Source organism: Salmo trutta, chromosome 10 (genome assembly GCF_901001165.1).
Source record: "Salmo trutta chromosome 10, fSalTru1.1, whole genome shotgun sequence".
In the NCBI taxonomy this organism is placed as follows: Eukaryota; Metazoa; Chordata; class Actinopteri; order Salmoniformes; family Salmonidae; genus Salmo; species Salmo trutta.
Window position 1 is genome coordinate 19,968,820 of NC_042966.1, and position 15,709 is coordinate 19,984,528.

General features: G+C 44.0%; 1 protein-coding gene and 2 long non-coding RNA genes across 6 annotated transcripts; 1 reads left to right on the forward strand and 2 right to left on the reverse strand.

Annotated features, from left to right (window-relative positions):
- Positions 1-5,373: 5,373 nt before the first annotated feature.
- On the reverse strand, positions 5,374-6,775 carry LOC115201294 (uncharacterized). Its single transcript, XR_003879725.1, has 2 exons — positions 6,576-6,775; positions 5,374-6,010 (listed from the first exon to the last, which is right to left on the reverse strand). It is a non-coding gene; the product is annotated as an uncharacterized LOC115201294 (long non-coding RNA).
- Positions 6,776-7,502: 727 nt separating this feature from the next.
- LOC115201292 (sulfotransferase family cytosolic 2B member 1) lies at positions 7,503-12,107 on the reverse strand. Of its 2 annotated transcripts, XM_029764803.1 has the most exons (7): positions 12,022-12,107; positions 11,193-11,340; positions 9,141-9,352; positions 8,716-8,842; positions 8,189-8,283; positions 7,718-7,898; positions 7,503-7,613 (listed from the first exon to the last, which is right to left on the reverse strand). In XM_029764803.1, exons 2-7 carry the CDS (start codon positions 11,329-11,331, stop codon positions 7,504-7,506), a joined length of 864 nt encoding a protein of 287 aa, XP_029620663.1. In that variant the 5' UTR covers positions 11,332-11,340; positions 12,022-12,107; the 3' UTR covers position 7,503. The 2 variants fall into 2 exon arrangements, with proteins under 2 accessions (XP_029620663.1, XP_029620662.1); XM_029764802.1 differs by lacking the exon at positions 12,022-12,107 and having other exon boundaries at positions 11,193-11,597.
- Positions 12,108-12,191: 84 nt separating this feature from the next.
- On the forward strand, positions 12,192-15,235 carry LOC115201293 (uncharacterized). Of its 3 annotated transcripts, none has more exons than XR_003879723.1 (4): positions 12,192-12,332; positions 13,143-13,331; positions 13,983-14,097; positions 14,364-15,234. It is a non-coding gene; the product is annotated as an uncharacterized LOC115201293 (long non-coding RNA). The 3 variants fall into 3 exon arrangements; XR_003879724.1 differs by having other exon boundaries at positions 13,146-13,331; XR_003879722.1 differs by lacking the exon at positions 13,143-13,331 and having other exon boundaries at positions 12,237-12,332; positions 14,364-15,235.
- The last annotated feature ends 474 nt before the right edge of the window (positions 15,236-15,709 follow it).

A 15,709-nucleotide genomic window follows, 5' to 3' on the forward strand; every position in this document is an offset into this window, starting at 1 on the left:
AAAATGTTATTACCTTTGCTGTTCTTCGTCAGAATGCACTCCCAGGACTTCTACTTCAATAACAAATGTTGGTTTGGTCCCAAATAATCCATAGTTATATCCAAATAGCGGCGTTTTGTTTGTGCGTTCAAGACACTATACGAAAGGGTAAATAAGGGTTACGCGCCCGACTTGTTTTGTGACAAAAGAAAATCTAAATATTCCATTACCGTACTTCGAAGCATGTCAACCGCTGTTTAAAATCCATTTTTATGCCATTTTTCTCGTAAAAAAAGAGATAATATTCCGACCGGGAAAGCGTGTTTACGTTCAAAGAGAGCGAAAGTAAAAACATGGGATCCCCTCGTGCACGAGCCTCAGTCTGATGGTCCCCTAATAGAGCACTTACCAAAGGCGCTAATGTTTTTCAGCCAGCGGCTGGAATTACATCATTCAGCTTTTTCCCGGGTTCTGGGAGCCTATGGGAGTCGTAGGAAGTGTCACGTTACAGCAAAGATCCTAAGTTTTCAATAAACAGAGCCAAGAAGCTCAAGGAATGGTCAGAGAGGGTACTTCCTGTTTGGAATCTTCTCAGGTTTTTGCCTGTCATATGAGTTCTGTTATACTCACAGACACCATTCAAACAGTTTTAGAAACTTTAGGGTGTTTTCTATCCAAAGCCAATAATTATATGCATATTCTAGTTTCTAAGCAGGAGTAATAATCAGATTAAATCGGGTACATTTTTTATCCGGCCCGTGAAAATACTGCCCCCTAGCCATAACAGGTTAAACAAAAGGGGGGTGGGGGTCAGCTGAGAAGACACTACAGAGTTGATAAATATTAACAATTGAAATGCTAATCCTTTGCACATGAACGCTCACTCATTCGGGAACAATTGCAATCAATATATATATTTACGCTCAGTGTGTCGTCAGGATCTTTGTTGGAAAGGTCGTTCTGTTGGAGAGTTCTCTCTCTCTCTCTCTCGCTCTCTCTCTCTTGGTTAGAATGGATCTTTCAAAGCGACATTCGTTCATGTTGTTATAGAATGGATGTTTCCGGCGGTTGTCGCGTTCAATGATACCGAATTCCTAGCTGCAGACTAGTAATTAATATCAAAGACTTGTTCTTATTCTGTATTGATAGTCTAATAGTTTAAACACGTGGTATGGTTAAAGTTCAGTAGAGGGATGCATGGTCAAACCTATTAGCCAACTCGTAATAGAGTGGAGGACTGGTCTGGGGAAAGAAACCCTGGGTGGGGGTTTATATACTGAGCGTAGAAAAGGGTGTCACATGACGCCAGGTCCTGTCTGTGTCCCTGGGGGCATGCCGATGACTTAGTTAAGACTCCAAAGAGAATTGTAGTTTCCTTCATTAACAGTCTAAAATCACATTGCACAATATCACAAACTGTTCTATCCTTATTCATTCATTTTCTACAACCATTTAGATGTAAGTCTCATAGCTGAGGCTAGTATATAAACATTATTATGGTAATATGGCCATATTGTCTCTTATGAGTTTCACAAAATTGTACCAAACGGACCAGTTCGTAGCTGGATTCTTCACTGATCATTTATACCTTCTCCAGAACATAAATGTTATTCGGTTCTCCAATTCTGTGAGGTGGAAGAATCCTTTGTTTCTCCATGAAAACACTCTGTCTCTTTATACTGTGGCCATGAGGTGGGACATTTTCTTAGGAATTTACGACCCCTTCTGACCACAGCAGCCTGGGTGTAGGAGACAGAGGGAGATGGTGAAGAAGTGCAGGGGGAGGTGCAGGGGGAGGGGGTCAACTGTGCTCGCTGTACCCAAAGAGGGCAACGTCATGACAATGCCATCTGTTTTGTGAAGTGCGCCAGTCCCTCCTGCAGCAAAGCACCCCCACAACATGATGCTGCCACCCCCGTGCTTCACGGCTGGGATGGAGTGCTTCGGCTTGCAAGCCTCCCCCTTTTTCCTCCAAGCATAACGATGGTCATTATGGCAAAACAGTTCTATTTTTGTTTCATCAGACCAGAGGACATTTCTCCTAAAAGTATGATCTTTGTCTCCATGTGCAGTTGCAAACCGTAGTCTGGCTTTTTTATGGCGGTTTTGGAGCAGTGGCTTCTTCCTTGCTGAGCGGCCTTTCAGGTTATGTCGATATAGGACTCGTTTTACTGTGGATATACATACTTTTGTACCCGTTTCCTCCAGCATCTTCAAAAGGTCCTTTGCTGCTGTTCTGGGATTGATTTGCACTTTTCGCACCAAAGTATGTTCATCTCTAGGAGAGAGAATGCGTCTCCTTCCTGAGCGGTATGACGGCTGAGTGGTTCCATGGTTGTCACGTCCTGACCAGTAGAGGGGGTAGTTGGGTCAGGACGTGGCAGAAGGGAGTGTGTGTTTGTTATTGTTTCATTGATTTTGGCCGTGTGACTTCCAATCAAGCACAGCTGTAGAGGGTTGTGGTTGATTGGGAGTCACACATAAGGTGCCTACTTTGCCTTGTGGGGTTGTGGGTGGTTGTTTTTTGCACTGCTTTTATAGCCTGCAGAACTGTCACTGGTGTCACCCCTTTTGTTGTTAAGTGAATGCTCTACTCCTTTATTTGAAATTAAATATGAGTATTCACATACCTGCTGCGCCTTGGTCTTCTCTCCATGACAACTGTTGTTACAGAACCACCCACCAAACCAGGACCAAGCAGCAGAAGAGGAGGAAGCCACAGGAGAGAAAAAAGGAGGAATGGACATGGGAGGACGTCCTGGACGGCAAGGGAGCCTACACCTGGGAAGAGATCCTGGCCGGAAGGGATCGCCTCCCATGGGAACAGGTGGAGGCACTCAGGAGAGTGGAGGCAGCTGGACAGAGGAACCAACGGGAATGTTTTGCTGGTACACGACTAGCGTTCAAACCCGAGAGGCAGCCCCAAGATTTTTTTTGGGGGGGGCACACGGGTAGTTTGGCCAGGCCAGGGAAGAGCCGTAAGCCAGCTACCCGTGACTACAGGGAGGTGCGTATGAGGTGGAGGGCGCCATGTTACGCTGTGGTACGCACCATCTCGCCTATACGGACGCACAGCCCAGTTCGCCCAGTACCAGCGCCCCGCAGGTGCCAGGGCAAGGGGAGCATCGAGCCGGAAGGGGTGATGTCAACCCTGCACTCAAGACCGCCAGTGCGCCCTTTCGGTCCGGTGTTTCCCGCTAGACGCACTAGCATGGAGGTGCGTGTCTCCAGGCTGGAGAGTCCAATACCAGCCCCACGCATCAGGAGTCTAGTGCGTCAGCCCAGCCTCGCCAGTCAACAGTCACCAGAGCTGCCCGCCAGTCAACAGTCACCAGAGCTGCCCGCCAGTCAATAGTCACCAGAGCTGCCCGCCAGTCAACAGTCACCAGAGCTGCCCGCCAGTCAACAGTCGTCAGAGCTGTCCGCCAGTCAACAGTCGTCAGAGCTGTCCGCCAGTCAACAGTCGTCAGAGCTGTCCGCCAGTCAACAGTCGTCCGAGCTGCCCGCCAGTCAACAGTCGTCAGAGCTGCCCGCCAGTCAACAGTCGCCAGAGAGGTCAGACTGCGCTGAACTGCCGGAGTGGCCAGACTGCGCTGAACTGCCGGAGTGGCCAGACTGCGCTGAACTGCCGGAGTGGCCAGACTGCCCTGAACTGCCGGAGTGGCCAGACTGCCCTGTTCTGCCGGAGTGGCCAGACTGCCCTGTTCTGCCGGAGTGGCCAGACTGCCCTGTTCTGCCGGAGTGGCCAGACTGCCCTGTTCTGCCGGAGTGGCCAGACTGCCCTGTTCTGCCAGAGGTGCCCGCCTGCCCTGTTCTGCCAAAGTGGCCCTCCTGCCCTCCGGTCCAGCCCGAGTGGGCCTCCTGCCTTCCGGCCCAGCCCGAGTGGGCCTCCTGCCTTCCGGCCCAGCCCGAGTGGCCCTCCTGCCTTCCGGCCCAGCCCGAGTGGCCCTCCTGCCTTCCGGCCCAGCCCGAGTGGCCCTCCTGCCTTCCGGCCCAGCCCGCGTGGCCCTCCTGCCTTCCGGCCCAGCCCGAGTGGCCCTCCTGCCTTCCGGCCCAGCCCGAGTGGCCCTCCTGCCTTCCGGCCCAGCCCGAGTGGCCCTCCTGCCTTCCGGCCCAGCCCGAGTGGCCCTCCTGCCTTCCGGCCCAGCCAGAGTGGCCCTCCTGCCTTCCGGCCCAGCCAGAGTGGCCCTCCTGCCTTCCGGCCCAGCCAGAGTGGCCCTCCTGCCTTCCGGCCCAGCCAGAGTGGCCCTCCTGCCTTCCGGCCCAGCCAGAGTGGCCCTCCTGCCTTCCGGCCCAGCCAGAGTGGCCCTCCTGCCTTCCGGCCCAGCCAGAGTGGCCCGCATGCCTTCCGACCCAGCCAGAGTGGCCCGCATGCCTTCCGACCCAGCCAGAGTGGTCCGTCTGCCAGGGTCAGCCCGAGTGGCCCGTCTGCCCGGCGCAGCTATCGGCGCCAACAAAGTGGGCGACGCCGAAGGTGGAGCGAGGTCCACGTCCTGCACCTGAACCACCTCCAGGATAGGTGGGTTGGGGAGGGAGGGTGTAGCACAGTGCCGTCGGTGACGGCAGCCACCCTCCCTTCCCTCCCTTATTGTTTAGGTGTTAAATTTTGTTGGGGATTTTCTTGTTTTCCTTTTTTTTAGGTGCATCCCGGCGTCTGCACCTTGAGGGGGGGGGTACTGTCACGTCCTGACCAGTAGAGGGGGTAGTTGGGTCAGGACGTGGCAGAAGGGAGTGTGTGTTTGTTATTGTTTCATTGATTTTGGCCGTGTGACTTCCAATCAAGCACAGCTGTAGAGGGTTGTGGTTGATTGGGAGTCACACATAAGGTGCCTACTTTGCCTTGTGGGTGGTTGTTTTTTGCACTGCTTTTATAGCCTGCAGAACTGTCACTGGTGTCACCCCTTTTGTTGTTAAGTGAATGCTCTACTCCTTTATTTGAAATTAAATATGAGTATTCACATACCTGCTGCGCCTTGGTCTTCTCTCCATGACAACTGTTGTTACAATGGTGTTTATATTTGATTACTATTGTTTGTACAGATTAACTAAAATTATGTCAATTAGCCTATCAGAAGCTTCTGAAGCCATGACATCCTTTTCGGAAATTTTCCAAGCTGTTTAATAAAGGCACAGTCAAGTTAGTGTAGGTAAACTTCTGACCCACTGGAATTGTGATACAGTTAATTATAAGTTAAATAATCTGTCCGTAAACAATTGTTGGAAAAATTACTTATGTCATGCACGAAGTAGATGTCCTAACTGACTTGCCAAAACTATAGTTTGTTAACAAGAAATTTGTGAAGTGGTTGAAAAACAAATTTTAATGACTCCAACCTAAGTGTATGTAAACTTCCGACATCAACTGTATGTGATTGCATACAAACGTAAGCAAGGTTTGAAATGATTATGTTTTAGGAAAATATTATGTGTTGGGCTTCGTGCGGTCAACTTAGTCTACACATTATTTGTAATTACGTTCTGGCCCCCTGACCATCCACTCAATAAAACAATTGTCCTGCTGCTGAATCTAGTTGATGATCCCTGGTGTACAGGCTTTCATACCAGCTCAACTCGTAACACTGATTTAACCCATGAGAAGTTGACTATTGGTGTGTACAGTACACCCCTCGGACCAGTTGCCCTTCACTGGCCTATATTAGAAGTTCTCCTTGCCTGTTTGAGCATCCCAGATCCAGAGGCTTGTTGTAGGCCTTCAGGTAAAGTTTGTGAATCTTGAATATGGAGAGACCCTCAGGATAGTCCATACACAGATGCACCAGCTCTCCCTCGGTTTCCTCCATATCAGTCTGCTTTCAAGAGGAAATGTTTAGTCTATTTGACTGGCATCAAGTAAACACATGTAGCTAGCTTCATGTAATACAATTACGCACACTGTGAGGTTAGTGTGTGATTTTCAAAGCAGTAGCTGTGCACTTTTGGGCTCCCTCTGTTTCATGCAGTACCTGGGTCTGATGTTCCTGTGTGCTGTCAGGTAAATAACTTATTGGAGCACAGTGACTCATCATTGGTCCTGGGGAATGGCACATGATATGAAACGTACAACTAAAAAGATTTTATTGCAACAATGGAATTTTGTTTAGCTAGCTTGATGTTGCTGCAGAAAACGACAAAGCAAAACTCGATGTTGCTGCAAACATGTCAAAACGGGCTTGAAGTCTGATAAAAAGTAGGTAACTAGCTACAAGTGCCCACGTGCCGGTGCAACGTTGATACCTGGCTCTAACTAGTACTGTCTTTGAACAAGATTAGCTAGCTAGTCAGTTATCTACTCGCCCTTTTCAAATGATTTACCTACGTTCGCCTCCAAAGCCACATTATCTAGCTTATTAATTGTACATAGTGGCGTTTATCACTAACTAGCTAACTAATGTTCGTTAGCTAACGTCCCGCACCCAGTGAATACCAGGGGTGTATTCCTTCCACCAGTTGCCAAACGTTTCGCAATAAAACGACAGTTTCCATTGGACAAATTTAGGTAGGTCCCTCCCCGTTTCGTTCCATTTGCTTCCGTTTAAGAAACGTTTTGCTACAGAATTGGTTAAATGAATACACCCCTGCTAACGATAGCCACCTACCTGGCTGCCTGGTTAAGACACTTCTGACGCATCTTGCATTTATAAACAAATAATTTCACACCGTAAATAATCTGCAATTATCCGTAGATGTTACTGACAAAACTCAGAAATGCGAGCTGCTGCACTTGGTTTTAAATTGCCTCTGGTTCCTTGCCTACAATGTTTACGTGGCTAGATGACATTATTTGTCGATGGTAATACACCGGGACTGTATTGAAATGTTGTGTCGCCACCTATTGGGAAGGAGAAATCAAATAAAATGTATTCTACTCTGGTATCAGTGAACGTTTTGACCAATGATTTATCATTGGTTTTTGACTCTTGTATGACAATATATGAATATTACATCAGAATACCTGATTGATAATATATTATTGACAATATAGACAGACATTCAGTGACTGAGACAAAGGCCTAATATGTTTAATGATACATGTCAAACCAACAGCAGTTCTATCATATTGTAAGGGCTGTCTGAAGAGAGAGTGGACCAAAACACAGCAGAGTTAGTGTTCATCATATTTAATTATAAAATGGAACACTATACAAATACAAAATAAGAAACTGACAGCCAACAGTCCTGTCAGGTGAAACACTGAACAGAAACAATTACCCACAAATCCCAAAGGAAAAAACATGCTCCTTATGTATGACTCCCAATCAGCAACAACGAGCTTCAGCTGTGCCTGATTGGGAGCCACACACACGGCCCAAAACAAAGAAATACAAAAACATAGAAAAAGGAACATAGAACGCCCACCCAATGTAACACCCTGGCCTAACCAAAATAAAGAACAAAAAAACCCTCTCTATGGCCAGGGCGTTACACATATGCATTTTATGTCTTGAATCATTTGTTATTATAGCAACGGTTATATTGGGATTATGTGATTTATGATAATGAATGGAGGGAAAAAATATGGTCAGTTCAATCCCACACAAATTTGTATTTGATGTCCTTCATTTGTTTTTTGTAAACTGCATCAAAGTATTCTGCCTGGGCCACAGTGAATTGGTTCTTCCAATCTCCAGCGATTCCTGCAGAAACATAGTCACATTAACACATTGGACTGTTACACACGGCCTATCATTTCCAAATACTCTGTTCAAAGATATTGTCATTTATAAAGATATGTGGGTACCTTTCCTAAGGAACTCTGATTTATTATGGTCCATAAACTCATTGGGGACCAGGGAGTAGTTGGACATCTTGTTCTGTTTCATGTTCTTGAACACACAATGGTCTGCTATCTTCTCTATTACCTCCGAGTCCAGAGACTTCTCCATGAATTGGGAGATCTTTGACACAGAATCCCTCAGATCCTGGGGGGTCACATGATTTTATATCAATAACGTTGAAGGACTACAATGAAATATATCCATGTGTGTTCTTGACTGAATCTGACTAAGTTGTGTTGGGAGTAACCACAGCAGATAAAACATTTTTTAAACAAATTGTGGGGGTAAAAACATGGTGGTCTATACAGTACATCCCTAACATCAAACACACTCATCTCTAACTCTGTATAAAGGAAGAGATGTTATCATATGCAATCATCACGTGCAACTGTAAGTCCTTTTGTTAGGGTATTGACTGAGCATACGATACTCACAAATATCATCTCTTCATAGGAGATGTACATGGTGCGGTCCTGGTCCTTAGCATTCAACCAGCCTATCACGTGGTCAAACCACGAACCAAACATCACTGGGGGGGGGGGGGACACCACAAACGCATCATCAAAGCTATTACAAAAAAAGACAACTACAAATGCTCTATCAATACTTGATAGGCCAGAAGATAAGTGAATGAATTGTAAATAACAGAGGTAGCATAATTATTCAAAGGAAGGAGACTAAACAGTACATCATCAGTTGTTAATGATAATTCCAGGGTAATAAATATGCCGGCCTTGAACATTGCTCTTTTGCTAAATTGCTCCTGTTCTTTCATATTGTATATTTGAGCCCATAGATTCTAGAGCCAAGTCTGCTTTATACAGTAGAGTAGGTCACCGGGACCCAAATAAATCTGTCAATCAAAAAACATAGATCACTAAGCCTTTTCTGATTCTAAAAGCATGAAACTGATATTATCAAAATGTCTGTAATAGTTGGAAAATAAGAAAGAATACTAAACCTTTTCCATTGATGAACTTCTGCAGGAATTGGTCCTGAGTGCCAGGTTTGACCAGGTAGGAGGCCATGCCGTAGTAGTGATAGGAGGATGTGAACACATCTTTAGGGTTTCTCATCACATAGATGACCTGGAGATGAGGAATCTCTCTGGTCAACCATTCATTACCCAAGGCCATTGTGTATTATTCTAATAGTGCACAATGTGCGCAATCAGCCTTAGAATTGTAACATTCGATGTAGTGTAGTGACAGACTACATTCTCTTGACATGATGAGTAATGTGATCAACTGGATATTAAACCCAGGTCATCAATGTGACCCATGATCGTGTTAGCCCATTGTGTTAAAGCCTAAAGCTAAAGCAAGCATAGTTCACCAAACCAGCTCCACTACAGGAGCTGATCTACACGTATCTACAGTGCAATACCTTAGGCTTGACAGTGAAGAAGGAGGCAGGCATCATGTTGTAGTGGTAGTGGGTAGCAAACAGGCGTGGTGATGCCCTCTGCTCCAGATTGAGGACACAGGCCCTATGCTCTTCTAACCAAGGAACCCTGTCCCAGTTTGGGACAGTCAGTACCGGGGTCAGGTCCCCTCCACTCTGTACCAGGGGAACAATCTCCTGCATCCATGTTGTACCTGGGGGGAGTGGGAGACAGAGAAAGACAGTGGTAAAGACAGGTGGAGTGGAAAAGCAGATGTTTGAGCTTCATTGACATACCCAAAATAAGCTCTGGCAGGGAATGAACCAGCAAGTCTGTACTCCCAAAGGATGGCATGCTAACTGCAGTCCTGGAAATGATCATATACAGTGCTATCGGAATGTATTCAGACCTCTTGACTTTTTCCCCATTTTGTTACTAATTTATAAAATATCACATTTACATAAGTATTCAGGCCCTTTACTTAGTACTTTTTGACGCACCTTTGGCATCGATTAAAGCCTCGAGTCTTCTTCGGTATGACGCTACAAGCTTGGCACACCTGTATTTGGGGAGTTTCTCCCATTCTTCTCTGGAGATCCTCTCAAGCTCTGTCAGGTTGGATGGGGAGTGTCGCTCAAGAGATGTTCGATCAGGTTCAAGTCCGGGCTCTGGCTGGGCTACTCAAGGACATTCAAAGACTTGACCCGAAGCCACTCCTGCATTGTCTTGGGTGTGTACTTAGGGTTGTTGTCCTGTTGGAAGGTGTACCTTGGCCCCAGTTTGAGGTCCTGAGCGCTCTGGAGCAGGTTTTCATGAAGGATCTCTGTACTTTGCTCTGTTCATATTTCCCTCGATCCTGACTAGTCTCCCAGTCCCTGCCGCTGAAAAACATCCCCACAGCGTGATGCTGCCACTACCACCATGCTTCACCGTAGGGATGGTGCCAGATTTCTTCCAGACGCGTCACTTGGCATTCAGGCCAAAGAGTTCAATCTTGATTTCATCAGACCAGAGAATCTTGTTTCTCATGGTCTGAGAGTCTTTAGGTGCATTTTGGCAAACTCCAAGTGGGCTGTCATGTGTCTTTTACTGAGGAGTGGCTTCTGTCTGGCTATTCTACCATAAAGGCCTGATTGGTAGAGTGCTGCAGAGATGGTTGTCCTTCTGGAAGGTTCTCCCATTTCCACAGAGGATCTCTGGAGCTCTGTCAGAGTGACCATCGGGTTCTTGGTCTACTCCCTGACCAAGGCCCTTCTCCCCCGGTTGCTCAGTTTGGCCGGACAGTCAGCTCTAGGAAGAGCCTTCGTGGTTCCAAACTTCTTCCATTTAAGAATGATGGAGGCCACTGTGTTCTTGGGGACCTTCAATGCTGCAGACATTAATTGGTACACTTCCCCAGATCTGTGCAATCCTGTCTCAGAGCTCTACGGACAATTCCTTAGTTTTTGCTCTGACTTACACTGTCAACCGTGGGACCTTATATTGACAGGTGTGTGCTTTTCCAAATCATGTCCAATCAATTGACTCCAATCAAGTTGTAGAAACATCTCAAGGATGATCAATGGAAACAGGATGCACCTGAGCTCAATTTCGAGTCTCATAGCAAAGGGTCTGAATACTTATGTAAATTAGGTATATGTTTTTTATTTTTAATACATTTGAAAAAAAATCAAAAAACTGTTTTCGCTTTGTCATTATGGGGTATTATGTGTAGATTGATATTGATATAGAAAAATATTAATTCAATCAATTTTAGAATAAGGCCCTAACGTAAAAATGTGCAAAAAGTAAAGGGGTCTGAATACTTTCCGAATGCAATGTATATACTGAGGGTAGGATTGCTACAGTATCATAGCTTTAGCCCACAAGTACAGACAGACCTCTTTGTGATGTGCAGTCACTCAGGCATGTGCCTTATAAATGCAACAGTAGGCTTGACAACTATTTAGTGTTCACTATCACAGTGTGTGTTGCAGCAGTTCATGTATTATCAACTCAGTCTGTGCAATTGTCTACCAATAGTCTATAGTTGTTAATTAATAAAAGCTACTTACCTGACTTAGGATATGTGACAATGAGAATGTCGTCGTGACGAAAAGTAAACTCCTCATAGTATTTCAGGCTCTCCTGAGGGTGTAGCTGTGTGGGGAGGTAGACCCCCTTGTATTCTGTATACAGCTCTGCTTCTGTCATGATCCCAAACTGCTCAGTGTGAGAGAGAACAACTGGTAAAACTGTCAGAGACAGTCTGTCCTAGCGATTGACCTTTAGTACTTCATTAACTTCGCTACGTGCTTCAAATATAAGCAGCACTCATCTGTCGTTCACCCTCTATCTTTCTCCCGCTCTCTGTCTGTGTTATTTTATTGTACAAATAAACAGAGTGTTGGACTAGTTGCCAGAATATATTAACGTCATGAAAGGACTTGCAGTTTGGAATGTAATACCTGGGGTGATATGCTGTTTAGGCGGATTCTGCAAGTAAGCGTTTCATTTGACGGTGTATACTATGGGTTTCTCATTAAGCAATAAGTATGGGGTAAATTTCACGCCATATGTATTGTGGCATGCACATTTATATATGTATATATATATACATATATATATATATATATATATATATATATATACATGAAAAATAAAGTTGAGAATGTAAACATTATATTTTCGAGGACTGTTGAAATAATGAATGTTGAAATCAAAAACCAAACAACTGAAAACAAAATGCATAGAATTGTAAACAAAAATAAGACATCAAAATCAAAACCAAAAAACTTGTAAGCAAATCATTTTAAAGCGAGAGCAAAACTCAATGACAAGTGATTTAAAAAAAATGCAACCTATTGAATACATTTTGCCTACGCTCTTGCCTGCATTTATTACCTTTTGGTTACGCTACTCGTATATTTGCTTTTGATGTTTATTTTTTTGTTTTCGTTGCCCGTTTTTTCTATTGTTTGTTTTGGTATTATTTTCCGTGAAGGGCGGGGTTTAGAGGTAGGCGTAGACAATGAGTCTCCATTGGTCCACTCGTTTTGGAGTGACGGTTTTCTTAACCCAATCAATGAACATGATAGACAGGCTTTTTCTATTGGATATATATCCAGATGGTCTGACGTCACCACCACGCCAAATCTTTCCCACTGTGTTATAAACATGGCGAACCAGTTAACAAAACCTGCACTAAACTTTGGGTAAGTAGTTAGATTTTGCGTCATTAAATGTATTAGAGAGACACGCTACGAATATCCGTACATTACCCGTGACTAACAATTGTGAATTACGGTACCGTTGTTGTCTGGCTTTGGTGTCGGATTAGCTAGCCAAATCGACATGGAATAAATGGCAAGACCTCATAGCATGTTTGTAACGTTACAGCAGGCCACTGTCAGCAATATATATGTGGATGTGTGAGAAACCCTAAATAGCTTTTCTCAACAATACCTGAAGTCTAGACTCAATCTTGCCTAAAATGTATTTTAAAGATACGCTTAATATATTGTTGACCTGTTAAGTTACAATTTTGAAGTACGTTACTTAACTAGTTTAGTCGGCTGTCTTAAAGATGTCTGACTAGCTAGACAAATGGAATGAATCGCAAGACACGGCAAGCCTGTAACTAGTCGCTGCCAGCCTGTAGCTAGCCACTGCCAGCCGAGGGTTGTCCATATGTTTTTATTAAACCAAATCACATCACGTCGAAATAAGCCATTGATTTTAGACCCATCACTAATAGATCTAGTTATGCTAGCTAGGTAACGTTACATGTATCCACCATGACGACACTCTTACGTCATGAGATTGAAATCACATTTAGCCCTTTATGGACAGCTACTTGGTTTACAGAAAGCATACTTTCAAACTAGTCATCTGATTTGTATCAGAATTACCCTTAACAAAATGTTCTGGGCTAGTTGGCTATTTAAGCTAGAGACATTCAAATGTGGTCAAGTCGGTTAATGCATTTCCCCATATATCCAGCTGATGTTCACTTTTGTGTTCAGCAGAGAGAGTATTCAGAGGTGATTTTTGGCTGCACACAGCCTCATCTCTGTGCTGACCCAGACTATGAGTCAGGTTCAGAGTCCAGTGCCACTGCATCAATTTCATGGTCTGGGGCATCATCAGCTGACAGAGGTGCAAGGACAGGCCCAGAGACAGCTGCATTCCTCCAGTAACCAGGAGATGGCCAGGTGCATATCAATGGTCCCAGAATACAGTAAATGTGTAATTTGCTGTCTATACCCAACCCATCATAGGGTCTACCCTGTTTTGACAATGAATCAATTGAGCCAATCTGTAAATGTATTACTTTTCTCATTAGCATACATCTATTGCACTCACTCACACACTTTGAAACTGTTATGCAGCCACAGTTGTTAGTTTGGTACTTTACACATTTGCAGACACAAAATAAGATTAATAGACATGCTCTCTGATACATAGTGACACACTTAAATCTCTTTCTGATAGGTGTCACTCTTGTATACCTCTTCCATTTCCCTACACTGTTTCTCATTACAATTTCGAGAGTAAATCAAATCAAACGTAGACTTATCAATGTGAATTTTCTCCCTTCTGAACCTCTTCTGGAGGCAGGCTGCCTCTGGAAAAAGAACAATGAACCCTTCTTCCAGAACACCAGGCAAGAATACAAAGGCCTGGAAACCTTTTATTCAGTGTACACCTAAATAAGTTGTACGGCTTCCTGGACATCCTTCAGAAGCAGCCAAATCTCTGCAAGAGTCTCTCTGTCCCTGGGGAAGATTGCAGTTAATGAATTTGTTTTATTACTAGTTATGTTGTATGAGACAGTCAGATTCATTTAATTTATCCTTTTTCAGCCGGATGCTGAATATGTAGTTGGCCTCATTGCTCCTGAAATGAGCAGGAGAGGAACCTTCAGGACTGCCATAGTAGGAAACTTTAAGGACATTGTTCAAGATGTGGAAACTGCAGGTGAGCCTCAGCCTTTATTATTATATTTATAATTTTTTGTTTGTTAATTGTCAACAGTAATGGTCATAAACCAACAGGGTTGGGAAGACAACTCCACACATTCAGTTGCTGATTACCAGTTTATAATGATAACATCTCTTGGATTACTCACCTAGTAACATATTCTAATTACTTTGCCTTCAAAAGCCATAGAACATACTATGAACACAGCATTGTTTTTCACATTGACTTTGTCGCCATCACACACACCGGTAACTGTGTTTCAGGAGGAATGGAGGAAAAGGCAGTGCACAGTGAACTTTGAGAGGAAGAAGTGGAGCCATCCAGTCTAACAGTTTTCACTGTCCCTAAAGTTATGCCATGGGTCGGGGACACAAGTATTTTATACAAATACTTTTTAAATGTAGGCCTTACAGACACTCACTGTAAATAAGATGAATAAAACCCAATATTTGACCCTTTTGACCTCCATACAGCAAAGTGGCACATCCCAAATTATGCTGAGCTGCAGGTCACCAGTCTATGGTCCATGAAGTGTCTGTCATTGTGCATTGTCCAGAAACATGCATATATTTTCCATAAAATGTTAGAATTTTCAAACTAGTATTCCTTGGGATGGCAGATAAAAAGTAATCACTTACATGTGAACACAGAATCCTACTTATTACTCCACCTGCTTAATTGCATCACTTGTTTTTGTTACGTATTGTATCACATGACATTCTGTTGATTTGTTTCTATTTGAAGGTTTATTTTCTGTCGAAAGGATTACCTTTTCCCATAGTTTAAAAGAAATGTTTTCACTTAATGACTACAGCAATTTGTATTCAAACACTGTACATTTTAGTCATTTAAATAAATGTTGTCCACAGTGTGGTGGTAGAATTTGAGGTGAGCTGGTCTGTAGCCTATTATATGTTGGACTGTGATTTGCCTCTCATAGACTCCTGGTATGTCTGCACCCTAACACAATGCAATTGTGCTCTGGAACTGTTGCTTGTATAAATAACTTGTGTAGCAATAGGATTGTATTCTCTCACTATATAAGGGACATGTAACCATTTACTCTGAGTTCTTCCCAGTGAAAATCAGAGATTCCCCCTGCAGCTCCTTGATTAAAGATTTTTCTAGTATACAGTTAAATAGTCTGCCTGAATCTTTGAATCAAATTTTCCACAACATTAATAACCAATCAAAATCAGCCAATTGGTCTCATTTTGCTGCGACCACATTTCATAACACTGCAGCAATTTAGAATGACTAGACAGTTATTCCTTGCAACAGTATCAAGCAGAGGTATAAGGATAGTTCAGCCATAAGTAGCAGCACATAGTTCAAAACATAAATATCTTGTCGATGGCTGCTCTGAGCAGTGTCATATCCTGCTGTGTCAGCGGGCATTCCACTGGTGGGACCACAATTCCCTGGCCATGCTCTGCGAGGGAGGCATCGACCCTGTCCAAATTGTTTAAATCCTAAACGTGGAAAATCATGTTAATTTTAGCTAAGACTTAATTACATTTTCATAGTGGCTCCTTTTAAATCAATACCTCCACATTGCCAGGGAAGGTGACAGGATTATGTGCTTGTCCCATAGCTGGTTGGGAGTCTG

What these genes read in the sequence shown, in the direction of transcription:
- LOC115201292 (XM_029764803.1), bottom strand. Translation starts at nt 11,331, where the DNA reads ATGACAGAAGCAGAGCTGTATACAGAATACAAGGGGGTCTACCTCCCC. An exon ending in TCTTCACTGTCAAGCCTAAG is followed by an intron (nt 8,843 to 9,140) that starts GTATTGCACTGT and finishes CCTCATCTCCAG; the next exon opens with GTCATCTATGTGATGAGAAA. An exon ending in GAAGTTCATCAATGGAAAAG is followed by an intron (nt 8,284 to 8,715) that starts GTTTAGTATTCT and finishes CCCCCCCCCCAG; the next exon opens with TGATGTTTGGTTCGTGGTTT.